Source organism: Puma concolor, chromosome B1, assembly GCF_028749965.1.
Source record: "Puma concolor isolate L17-30 chromosome B1, mPumCon1.1.hap2, whole genome shotgun sequence".
In the NCBI taxonomy this organism is placed as follows: domain Eukaryota; kingdom Metazoa; phylum Chordata; class Mammalia; order Carnivora; family Felidae; genus Puma; species Puma concolor.
Window position 1 is genome coordinate 106,165,108 of NC_141670.1, and position 13,671 is coordinate 106,178,778.

Consider the following 13,671-nt stretch of genomic DNA (forward strand, 5'->3'; position numbering starts at 1 on the left):
TCCTTGGCTTGGAACTAGAACATTGCACTTCTGTGGCATTCTCTTAGCCAGAGCAAGTCATAGGATCACCCCAGAGTCAAGGAGTAGAAAGATAAGACTCTGCCTTTTGATGGGAGGACCTGAAAAGTCCTTGAAAAAGGCACACAGAGATAGAGGATTTTGGTTATTTTTGTGGTCTACCCACTTATTCTATGTTTATTTGAATATAAACTTGAAGATTTGTGATAAAGTGTCTGATCCTATAACATGTTAGAAATTAAGGTTTAATTACTCTTAGTGCCTTTATAGATAATTATGTTACCAGCCATTACTTTTATGGCTTAATATTATTTCATTATTCTAGTTAAAGGAATATCCTATATTTACATTGAATTCATCATTTTATCTTAACTTCTTGTTTCTCTGCTTCTATATAACGTCTATAGACCCTCTGGCTCATTCCACTTTGTTCTCTGAAGTTTTTAGCTCCAGGTTCACTGTTAATCTCTCCAGTACTATTTTTTGTCACAATTATTGGCAATCACAATTTTACTATCCATCTTTAGAAACTTTCATTTCTTGATCTTCTTTGCTCCCAGTGTTCTTTTCATCCACCCCACCTCAGTTATCCATAGTCTTACCATTAATCTTATCATAACCAATTACAGGAAACTTCAACATCTCAGTTGAAACCATCTTATTTTCCAACCACTGCCTCATATATTTTTGGCTCATCCCCTTTAGGACTACTCAAACCTGAATAATGATTCACCCGTCAGGACATAACTCACCACCTTTTCTCTTATACCGCCTTCATCTTCTCACTTATCTTATGCAACTTAGATTATTTGATCCATGATTATAGGTCTGTCCCTTATATCTTCTACTCTCAACTCCTTTGCCCCTCTCTCTCCACTGAATTCATCTAGAAAAATACCATTTGTTAGTAAACCAACTCTCCACCTACTCCATGCCTGCACCCCAGATGCTGCCTGGTGCTTGAGAAAAATCACACCGTACTTTTAATTTCTGACCACTGAACTAACGTGAACCTATAGTTGTGTGATTCTAAAACCTGGCTGCACAAAAGAATTGATGGTGGAGCCATAAAAATATTGATGCCTTGGGGCACCTAAGTGGCTCAAGTTGGTTAAGTGTCTGACTCTTGATTTTGGCTCAGGTTATGATCTCACAGTTTGTGGGGTCGAGCCCCACATTGGGCTTAGCAATGACAGTGCAGAACCTGCTTGGGATTCTTTCTCTGTCTCTCTTTTTCTCTGCCCCTCCCCTGCTGTATCTCTCAAAAATAAATAAGTAAACATTAAACAAAAAGTTCTGGTGCCTTGCTGCCCCCTGCTAACTTGATTTAATTAGACTGGGATATGGACTGGACATGGAGATTTTTTTTTTTTTTTTTTTTTTTTTTTTTGGAGCTCTCTTGCTGATTCTAATGTGTAGCAAGTTTGAAGACCATCACTCATTTTCCTGGTGACTATCATTTCTTCTCTCTTCAAACTCCTAACACTTCCTTCCCCTTTCTGACTCTTTACTGATAATCTTGTTTGTTATTTCAGTGAGAGAATAGTAGCAATCCAAAAAGAACCTCTGCATGCTCCGCTGCCACGTCTCCCTGCATCTGTGCCCATTTATCCCCCTCTCCCATTACTGTGAATGAACTTCTCCTCCCAACCAAGGCTATCACCTCCTAGATTCCTTATGGCCTCTCAAGGATAACTCTTCAGCAAGTATCTCCTATATTAGAGTTCTGCAAAAAACCAGAACCAACAGGATATATTTGTATGTATCTCTATCTACCTACTTACCTACCAACAGGATGTATGTGTGTGTATCTATCTATCTATCTATCTATCTATCTATCTATCTATCTGTGTGTCATCAACAGGATGTATGTGTCTGTCTATTTGTCTAGCTATCAATCAATCAATCAATCAATCAACAGGATGTATGTGTCTGTCTGTTTATCTATCTACCAACAGGATGTGTATGTATATCTTTATCTATCTATCCATCCATCCATCCATCTATCCATCTATCCATGTATCTTTCTATTGAGAGAGTTATCTTAAGGAAGTTACCCACTCAGCTGTGGGAACTAGCAAATCTGAAATCTGAAGGGCAGGCCAGCAGACTGGAGACACAGAAAAGAGTTGGTTTTGCAGCTCAAGTCCAAAGACATCTAGAGACAGAATTTCCTCTTTCTTGGGATTCCTCAGTCTTTTTCTCTTAAGGACTTCAAATGATTGGAAGTCCTCACATTATGGAGAGTAATTTGCTTTACTCAGAGTCCACTGATTAAATGTTAAATATATTAAAACATTTTTTTTCTAAGGCACTAAGAGTCATTAAACCTAAATTTCTAACATGTTATAGGATCAGATACTTGATCACAAAACTTCAAGTTTATATTCAAATAAATATAGAATAAGTGGGTAGATCACAAAAATAACCAAAATCTAAATTGGTGTTTGACCAAAACCTGTGCCTAGCCAAGCTGACATATAAAATTAACCATCACATTCCTCTTTCCTGCATCATTTATACTTGTTTCACGGTAAACTTTAATTTTTCACTGTCTAGATCATTTTCAGCAGAATATAAACATCCTGTAATACCTTCATCATTAATAAAAGAAGCCTCCCTTGGCTTTTCTCAAATTCTCTATCTAGTTTCTACTCATTTATTGGTTCTTTTATAGCAAGAAATCTCCAGAAGAATTGATTCTGCTGTATTCAGTTCATCTCCTCCCTTCTTCTCCTGAACCTACACCAGTGTAGATCTCTTTACCACAGCCCCACCAACACTTGGTGCTTGTCGAGGTCACCAGTGACTTCCATTACCAAATCTAATGGTCCATTCTCAGATCGCATCTTTCTCAACATATCAGCAGAAATTTGACACATCTGCTCATTCCATCCTCCTTGAAACACTTTTTTTCATTTGGTTTCTGGGATACCACCACTCATTTACATCTCTGCTTATCTCACTGGTGGCTCTTTCTTATTTCCTTTGTTGGTCTCACCCTGTCTCTCTGACCTCTTACTATTAGAAGTGTCCCAAGGCTTCGTCATTGGACCTGTCCCTTTCTCTGTCGACATTTACTCTATAGATTGACACTCAAAAGCGTGCTGCTCCCAGGATGGCACCATCAGCATCAGCTGGGAGTTCACTAGAAATTCCTATTCCTAGGCTCTACCCCAGACCTACTGAGTCAGAATCTTTAGGGGTGGGGCCTTGGAATCTGTGTTTAAATAAGCTCTCCAGATGATTCTTAGTTATACTAAGAAGCACTGATGTAGGTGATCTCATCTATTTACATGGCTTTAAATGAGGATTCAGATATTCCTAGTCAAGGTATTTTCTTGAAATCCAGATTCCAATCCCATTCTTCCAGTTCCTCAGGCCCCAGATCCAGGAGTCATCCTTTGTACTTTCTTTCTTGCACATTGTCCTTTACCTAATTCTGTTGGTCCTGGTCCTGGCCCTGCCTTATGTGCCTATCCTCGTTCAAGCCACTATCATCTTTCCATATCAATTATTATAACTCATCTCCCTGATCTTCCAGCCTGCACACAGCATCCAAGTTTATCCATTCAGATTTTGAATCAGATCATGCTGTGACTCAGAACAAAACTCTCCAGTACTCCTCCAGTTAAAAACCAAAGTTCTTACAATGACCCGAAAGACCCTACATTATTTGCCACCTCTGACTCCCTCATGCCTCTCGTCTCACACACACACACACACACACACCCACACACCCCACCCCTCTGACTTGGTCTCTTACCCCTCTTCTCCATCACTTTGCTTCAACCACACCAGCCTCCTTATTATTCCTTAAGCATACCAAGTGTACTCCTGCCTCAAGATCTTTGCACTTGATATTTCCTCTGCCTAGATATATACAGGACATGGCTCATTTCCTCATTTCCTTCCTGTCCTCATTACTCATCACCAGTGTCCCTTATACTGTTGTACATATCACTCCATATCCACAGTACTTATTATTACTTGACATAGATCCATCTTATTTATATATTTATTTATTGTCTGTCTTCCATACAGTGTTAGTTCCCTGAGGTCAAGAATTTGGTTTTGTTCTCTACTGTGTCTCCAACAGCTAGAACACAGGCTGGTACATAGTATATACATTCATACAGTTGTTGAATGAATGAATGAATGAATGAGTGTTAACAACAAAAGCAATAATAACCAGTAGTGCTGTGATTCATCTGAGACCCTTAAAATATATACATACAGGTCAGTCCAGTGTAATTTTTATCATTAAGGTAATGAAATAACAATATCAGATAGAGCCTGTTTATTTTCCTATTCCCAAAGTTACCTGCTTCAACTGACTAAATAATCTCTTCCTTCTGGAAAGAAAATGTAAAATCATGTTTACTAAATTCCTGTTACATGCTAGTCCTGAGCTAAGTGCTCACTCTAATCCTTTTGGGTAGTGCTATTATCCACCTTTTGAGAGTGAGATCACTGGTATCACCATTGAAACTCTTCCTCACTCCCTTTCTGTATCTGCAGGAGGATCACTGAGAAGTGGGGCTCTTCCTATTCCCCTCTTTCTCACCACCCTGAAGCTTACATAATTCTGCTTTGAGCAACCTGCCTTAAGTGTGCACACATCTCCTACCTGGCTTCTCCCTTATTGTTCATTTATCTCAAGAGAACCACTCTTTTTTTCTTTCCCAATTCTGTGATCCCAGAATACTCTATTCATAGAAGATAAGTATAACAGTAACTCTAGTGGCAGATCTTCTGAAGGAAAAGAAATCTATACATTTTGAGGTATCTTTGACATTATCAAAAGTCACTGTCATCAAATCAAAATCCTTTAAGTACCAAGTCATAGTAAAATATCTCTATTGAAATTTCCATGCATTGTTAAATCTCCAGGCCTGTTTTTCGAGAACGTGCATTTGAGGTAAAATTAAAAACCTATAGTATATTTTTAAAAATTACTAGAAGTGGTTTTTAAAAAAAAATTGTTTTTTAATGTTTATTTTTGAAGGAGAGAGAGAGAGAGACAGCGTGAGCAGGAGAGGGTCAGAGAGAGATGAAGACACAGAATCCAAAGCAGGCTTCAGGCTCTGAGCTGTCAGCACAAAGTCTGACACAGGGCTCAAACTCACAAACTGTGAGATCATGACCTGAGCCAAAGTCGGATGCTTAACCAACTTAGCCACCCAGGCACCCTCAAAATTACTAGAAGTGTTTTAATATTTCTTACTCCTTTTATAATATTCTAGCCAAGATGTGAATTAGTTTAGAAATATAATTACCACATATGACATTGTTTCTTTGGAGCCTGTGCTTTATAAGCTGCAGACAACTAATTTAAAAACAAATTTTTTTTGGAAATATAGTCTATTTTAAGGTTGGAAACTGTTCAATATGTAGATTATTATGACTTTTAATTTGCTTTCATATTTGACACTTCATTGGTTGAAGTGATTACCATAAATTCTGATTATATAAAAAGTACTCCAATTATTTTGAAGGAACCGGGTTAACCTTAGGGTGGAAATATAGGATGTAATAGTGTTTTGATTTTTCTGTTTGCTTCTTGTCTCTGTCCATGGTAGCTTTTGGTCTCTTCTCTATCTTATGGTAGTTCTGTTTGGAGCATACTCTTTCTATATCATTAATAAGAACTCAAATCCTGTGAAATTAGAAAAACAGAAATGTGTGGATTTAAGGCAGTTTAAATTTATTTTTGATATGCCATAAAACCAATGATATCAGTGCCAGCTAGGGCCTGGATTGGATGAGATGGGAGGGGAAAATGGAGAAGGTAACATTTCAGAGTTTGGGGAAGACAATTTTCATATTAATAGTTTCTTTAGGAATATGAAAAACTGTATATCCTCCAAAGCTGTGTAGTACAGTCTGGGCACTTGTCACATTTTTCTGTTTTTTCCCTCTTTACTTTTTAACCCCTTGTCTCTTGTCACAAAAGAAGTGAGGGCAGGGAGAAGATAAAGAGGTAGAGGAAGGTAATTATTAGGATGCCTTCTTGTTTTCTTCTTAACTCCAATTACTAGATTTTGCTTATTATTTTCATCCCTAGACAACTACAACAGAAAGACAAATTTTTATCTCTACATTATTCATCAATATTTATTTTAGAGACGTATGTGTCCAAATTAGATGACAGAACCTAAGGACTTTCGTGTCTTCTCGTATCTGTACAATAGGCAACTTCCATGTGGAAACACTATGTTGTTCGTTTTTTACAGTCTCAAGGTGGGGGTGGAAGAACTTGAATGGCAAATTGAGGATCAAGAGGAACTTAAAGTAAAAAGGTGTTTTAGGTTATATTGTAAATCATTTATTTTGCATTTAATGATTTTAGCCTTGTATATTTTCCTTTAACTACAAAAGTTATTTTCTTTATAAACTATTTTCAATTTCTTTTTCTACCAGAATATATATATATTTATATATATTAATGCTTATCTAAGGTCCCAGTGACCAAATTGAGTAAAAGTTCTCTGAAAAGTCAGAGCTCAGAGTATCACAGAACAGAATTTAGCAGCTACTGCTCTAAAATTATGAAAGTAAACAAAGGTGGATCTGAAGGCCTGGTAGGCTCTCAGTGAGAATTTGATCTGAACTGAACTGAAAGGATTTAGAAAATACTTATTTGTATGTGTGTGACTAATGGAAAGGAGGGAGAGAGAGGAAATGTTTGGAAGAGTCTTAACTAACTTGCTCTTGATATCATATCAGATTCAAGTGATCGAGAATGACAGAGCCACCAGAGGAGGACAAGTTTATGCCACCAATACCAGAGGCCAAGTCCCTCCCCTGGTCACTACAGATTGTGTGATACAAGACCAAGGTATTTATTTTCAAAAATGTTTTTCATTGAGGTTTAAAAATTTTTCACCATTAAAAAAAAAGTTTTTAGCGTTTATTTATTTTTTGAGAGACAGAAACAGAGCATGAGCTGGGGAGGGGCAGAGAGAGGAGGAGACCCAGAATCTGAAGCAGGCTTCAGGCTCTGAGCTGTCAGCACAGAGCCCCATGCGGGGCTCAAGCTCACTGACCATGAGATCTTGACCTGAGCCAAAGTTGGATGCTCAACCAACTGAGCCAGCCAGGCACCCCAAAAGTTTTCACCATTTTAAAAAAGTGGATGTGGGGCTCGAACTCACTGACCATGAGACTGTGACCTGAGCCGAAGCCAGATGTTCAACCGATTGAGCCAGCCAGGCGCCCCAAAATTTTTCACCGTTTTAAAAAAGCAGATACACTGACACCCTGCAGTAATCCTATCATTGACAGGGAACCTCTTTATAGCTGATAATGGGGACCAATTTTGCCATCAATTGCTCAAGTTCTGAGAATGTATTATCAACTTAATTCTATTTTCTGCTTATAGAAGTCTAAAGAGTGTCTGGTGAGATACAGTTCAATGTACTAATTTAAGAATATTATTTTAAGTTATGAGCTTAAAGTAGTACATGCTGTACTTTGGCTTAATTTGTTTACTACCTTAGAAACATGGCAAGGATAGCGTGAGTAGAGCAGTAGGGGATTGAACATGAGAAATCAGCATACCTGATTCTAGCCCCAGTGATATTTTTTTTTTTCATTAGGTTCTTTAACATGGGTGCTCTCTTTTTCCAATTTTGAATTGGGATGAGTAAAGGCTGAGCTCTTTCCCTACCTAGATGTCCTCTGTGTGTGCCGCCAGTTTAATGTATCTGCCCTTGTACAGGTTTGTTCTTTCCAGGAATATATTATTTTTCTACCGCTTGTGGCAAGTTAAAACACAGCCTGATGACATCATTATTTATGTATTTCCAGAACGTGTTTTTATCATTCTACACTCAAACTCTATACCCGTTAAACAATAACTCCCCATTCCTACATTCCCTGCAGTCCCTGGTCTCCTTTATTTTATTTACTGTCTCTATGAGTTTGCCTCTTCTAGGTACCTCGTGTAAGTGGAATCATACAATGTTTATCCTTTTGTGTCTGGCTAATTTCACTTGGCATAATATTTTCAAGGTTCATCCGTGGTATAGAATGTATCAGAATTTCATTCTTTTTTAAGGCTGAATAATATTCACTTTTATGTAAATACATTATGTTTATCCATCCATCTGTTGTTGGACATTTTGCTATTGTGAATAGCCATAGCAGCCATATGTCTGCTGTGAACATTGGTGTACATGTATGTGTTTGAGTCCCTGTTTTCAATTATTTGGGGTGTATCTCGAGACATGGAATTGAGATCATACAGACATAAGGAAGATGTAAGGAAGAGTATGAGGAAGGCTAGGAAGAGAAGGAAGGACTGGTGAGGTGGCAAGGTGCAGGTCTTCATCATGTCTCTTGTAGCCCTGCCCATGGTGGGGAGACACAGCTGCCTGCCTTGGAGCCCTGAAGTTGGTCCAGCCACACCCCTTTGCTGTGACGACCCTTTGTCCGGCCTGGTTTATTAGCCGATACTTACTAGTGCATTTTTCAGGATAGAGCCCAAATCTCAGACATGTGCAGAAAGTCACAGACACACGTAGGATATAGAGGCAGAAGGAACCTTGGCCTCCATTTGCTCAGCTCTTCCACTTTACAGGTGTGAGGGCACTAAGGGCCAAGGAGCTTAAGCGACTTGCCAAAACTCCACAACTGTTTAGGAGTGGCACCTATAAAGAAAAGCATCTACTTAAAAAACACTGTTTTCTTTGCCTACAAAAAATGTAGATAATGTTTCTTTGGCTATGGTATCGAGTGTAAGACCCAACTTGTCCCTTGATTCTGTGCTTCTGCCTATCCTATGAGACCCTGTTCAGGTACCACATACTTTGTATAGTCACCTCTGATCCACATGGCGGCTCGTTGCCTCCCTGGGCCACTTCTTAATGAATTTGCTCTTCTATGATATTTACTATGCTGTATTACAGTTACCTGTTTTTGTTATCACTCTCTCCTACCAGACTTTGAATTAGCAATAATCGCATCACTGATAAACCTCTTTGGCTACAATACTGCCACTGCACAAAGCTGTCTCCTACCAGACTTTGAAACCAAAGGCTTCATTAGCTCTGTCCCTAAGCCTCTAGCAGGGGGCTTAGCTTCATAAATATTTATTGAATGATTAATCTGTTGAATGTTTTCCAGTCAGATTATCCCATAATGCTCTTTATTAAGCATCTCAAAGAGTTTTGAATCTTAATTACTGAACTTGCAAAATTATCTACTGTAGCCATATCTTTCATGCCCACTTTTGCATACCAATTTATGAAAACAAATGCTCAGTGGCTTTTTTAAAAATTATCTTTGTGCACGTTATCTTCCTGAAACAAAAGTTTGTTTAGTCCTTGTTAGGAGCTCGTTTGTGTGCATATGGCACTGTGAAGAACTAACCCTTTCAAAGAACAAATACTCAATTTCAATATGTTAGTGGTAATTTTGGCTAGTAAAAATTGAGTACAATGAAAAATTAAAATATACTTGAAAATTTTCAAAAATCTTTATTTCACAGTCTGTAAAATCGTGTGATGAGGAAGATCTTCTCTAAGTTGGTTTTTTTTGTTTTTTTTTTTTTTTTTTGGTTTGAGTTATGTGAAATGTGTAAAATAATAGGGTTTGGGCTCAAGCATATTTACATTTATTGCTAATATTTCTTTTTCTTTTATTACTGCTGCCAAAACTCTTGTTTTACTCCATGTTGGTATTTATCTGGACTCTTAGCAGTAATGACCAGCCCACCTGTCTCCAATGTTTTCCTGCCTCCAGAAGCTGCCTGGCTAGTTTAGTTTTTTTTTCAAGTATTACCTTACCTGCACTAAAAAAAAAAAAAAAAAAGAAAAGGTCCCATCTTTGCCTGTGGGCAGAAGGATTGATCTTAATTCTTCATCCAGAATTCAAGGCCTTCGTAACCTGGAAGCAACCTACTTGGGATATAGTAAAGAGTTGTGATAGGTTCTAATACCACTTTTGTCATTTACTGACTCCTTAATCTTTGGCAAGTTACTTAACCTCCTCATGCCTTAGTTTTCTCCTCTGTAAAATGGGTATCAATCTCATAGGGCAGTTGTGAGACTAAAATGGTTCACATGTAACCATCCTAGAATGATGCTTAATATACTGGCAATTACTGTCATAATTATGAGTCCCGTTTTGGGCTCTGCTACAGAGGATCTGAGAGACAACAGAAACATGGTACCAACAACAGCTGGATTCAGCCTGCAGTCATGTTAATTTGTCATGCACAGTATTTTGTCTTATTTCTATTTGAAGTCATTGCCATTATGTAAAATCAGAATATTTTATGTAAAATCCAGATTTCTAGCTAGTCCTAAAAAGTAAAATTTGGCAATAATAGTTTAAAGCTAAATAGAAGAAACTCAGCTTTCTTATGTCCAACCTTTCACTCATTCCAGGCCCACCTGTGCCACAAAACCTGGCCAGGGAAAGGCTCCCAGCCCTGCCACAGTACCCAGTCAACCATGCAAACTCAGGACCATGCACTTCCTGGCACACTGTACTTGCCAAGTCCTTTCACTTTTCCACTCTCCTGTTTCACACTCCTTCCTGAAACCTGCAACTCCTTCTCTCCCAACCTTTCTTTTACCTGCTCATACGACCTCCTTTGTGAGAGAACTGCACAATCATGAGTACCCTTCCATGAATTTTCACCATCATATCAGCCCCTGCTGAAATGTGCACCTGTGCTCTGCCTTTCTGGTTTTGGCTGAAAAGGAATGATCTGTGCTCCAGTCAGAAGCCAGCCTCTCTTGCTGTGCAGTACTCAAGTATGTTGCTGCAATAAGTCTCCCTTCTTTCTTTTATGCCATCAGTATCTCTCTTTTTACACGATTATCCCATTGTGTTACACTCTCCCCTCTTAAATAATAAAAATGTTTTCATGACCTGTTTCCCTTATAGCTACCCTTCTTTTCTTTCCTACCCTACACAACAAAACTTGGAAGGATTATTGCCAATTCCTCTCCTTAAAAGTTAGGAGTCTCTCAAACTCACTATAGTCAGGTTTCCCACCCTACCCTCATTCTGCCAAAACTCTCTTCTGGATCTCTAGCAACTTCCATGTTGTTAAATCCAGTGGTCTTTTTTTTTTTTTTTTAAGTTTATATTTAAATTCCAGTTAGTTAACATACAGTGTTATATTAGTTTCAGGTGTACAATATAGTGATTCAACAATTCTATGGGTTACTTAGTGCTCATCACAACGAGTGCCCTCCTTGAATGCTCATCACCTATTTCACCCATCCCCACAACTACCTCCCCTCTGGTAACCATCAGCTTGTTCTCTGTAGTTAAGAGTCTGTTTCTTGGTTTTCCTCTTTCTCTTTTTTTTTCCCTTTGCTCATTTGTTTTGTTTCTTAAATTCCACATTTGGGGGGGCTCCTGGGTGGCTCAGTTGGTTGAGCATCTGACTTCGGCTCAAGTCATGATCTTGCATTCATGGGTTTGAGCCCCACGTCGGGCTCTGTGCTGACAGCTCAGAGCCTGGAGCCTGCTTCAGATTTTGTGTCTCCCTCTCTCCCTGCCCCTCCCCTGTTTGCACCCTATCTCTCTCTGCCTCAAAAGTAAATACACATTAAAAAAAATTCCACATTTGGGTGAAATCATATGGTATTTGTCTTTCTCTTTCTGACTTATTTTGCTTGGCATAATACTCTGTAGCTCCATCCACGTCATTTCAAATGACAAGTAAATCCAGTGGTTTTATTGATCCAGCAGCACCACCATGAACAGATAATCATGCTTTTCCTTGATGTACTTTCTTCACCTCTGGGACACCAGATAGTCCTTGTTTTTATCCTTCTCAATCCTTTAACTGGTTTCTCCTTTTTCTCTGGCTTCTTTATGTTAGAGGACCCAGGGCTTAGTTCTTGGCCATCCTCTCTTCTCTGGCCACACTTATTCCCTTCGTGGTTTAACCTAGTTTCATGGCTTCAAATACCATCTATATGCTGAAAACTCCCAAGTGTATATCTTCATCCCAGTGCCCAGACTCACACATCTAGTTGTTTACTCAGCTTCACTGTGGGATTGCTTAATAGAGTTTCCAAAGTGGACATGTCCAAAGCCAGATCCCTGATCTCCACCCACATACCCATTAGCACACTCCTTCCCTTCCTGCTTTTCTTCTGTCAGTTGGTGCAACTTCATGCTTCTGGTTCCTCAACCCAAAAACTTTGGACTCATTCCTGATCTCTTTCTATCTCACCTCCCATCTTCACACACACCTCAGACATCACTTCTATCAACAATCAGTGGACTTTTAAAATGTGTGCAGATTCTGGCCATTTGTTAGTACCTCTACTGCTATCAGGCTGGTCCCTACCACCACCATTCCACCACCAGTCCTGTACAAATTTTGTTACTTCTCTGAACTCCTTAACAGCTGCTGTGCCCAACACATGCTTCATGCCGGCCACACAGGCCTCCCTGATACTCGTCTTCCATCAGGCCAGACAAGCCCTGCCCCCAGGCACCTCCTTGGGTAAATCCCTTGCTTCCTTGGAGTCTTTACTCAAATGTTACCTTTTAAATAAGGCCTACTCTGTAACTACTTAAAGTTGCAATCTGCCTCCCACCAAAGTTCACCTTAACCAGATATGCTTTTTTCATAGCATTTATCATTTTCTAATGACCTATGTAATTTACTCATTTACTAGGTTTTATAGTTATTGTCTGTATCTTCTGTAAGAACATAAGCTCTACAAGGAAGCAATTAGACAATGTCTAAAACTTAGTAGACATTCAATAAATATAAATATGAGCATAGATTGTAGAATTGCATAATACTACTTATTTTTAGAAATCATGAAGAAAGTTATATAAATAAGGCAATGTGTTATCTAGAATTACCTTGATAAATATTTAAACATTATAGGGCAGATTTTTTTTCTCTGCAAATTTTAAGTGTGTTCCTTTGACCTTTTCAGGCAATGCTAGTCCTCGATACATTCGTTGCACAACTTACTGTTTCCCATGCACGTCAGATATGGCCAAGCAAGCTCAGATTCCATTAGCTGCTGTCATCAAACCTTTTGCCACAGTTCCTTCAAATGAGGTAAGAATGATGAAAATAGTAATTCGAGGAACGCCTGGCTGGCTCAGTTGGTGGAACATGCGACTCTTGATCCTGGGATTGTGAGTTCAAGCCCCATGTTGGGTGTAGAGATTCCTTAAAATAAAATCTTAAAAAAAAAAAAGCAATTCAACAATTTACCAATTCAAAATCCTTCTTTCGTCATTGTTTTTTTATTCTGTATTATAAACATAAAATTGGAGAATATTTATATAGTGCAAAAATATCTAAATAGATGAATATTCAATAGAATAACTATTCAATTCACTAAGGAAGACAAAAATCTGACAAGCTATCTTTTTTGGCAACCTGTGTACCAAATACTAATGGACTGGATCACTTGTGGCTCTGTTGTAACAATGTGAATACTCAGAAAATATGGAATGTCATATACTCAGACCTCTCATGTGGCCCTTATAGCCTAGTTCGAAGCCCCGGCATCTAGGTGTTCTGGTGAAGGAAGTTAACAGAGCCCAAGGTTCATGGTCTTATTAAGCTGCTTTAATAGTCATGGGGCCAAGCTGTTCATAAACTCCTGCTTAAAAAGTCGGTATGGTTAGAAAACGTATGTCTTGAGTTGG

At 38.6% G+C, this 13,671-nt stretch overlaps 1 protein-coding gene across 3 annotated transcripts in view; it reads left to right on the forward strand.

Annotated features, from left to right (window-relative positions):
• SEC24D (SEC24 homolog D, COPII component) overlaps window positions 1-13,671 on the forward strand; it is a 108,102-nt gene that overhangs the window by 24,903 nt on the left and 69,528 nt on the right. For all 3 annotated transcript variants that reach the window (XM_086704316.1, XM_025921731.2, XM_086704317.1), the window contains exons 7-8: window positions 6,748-6,859; window positions 12,945-13,072. In XM_086704316.1, coding sequence (XP_086560442.1) covers window positions 6,748-6,859; window positions 12,945-13,072 — 240 coding nt within the window. The remainder of the gene's footprint in view (window positions 1-6,747; window positions 6,860-12,944; window positions 13,073-13,671) is intronic.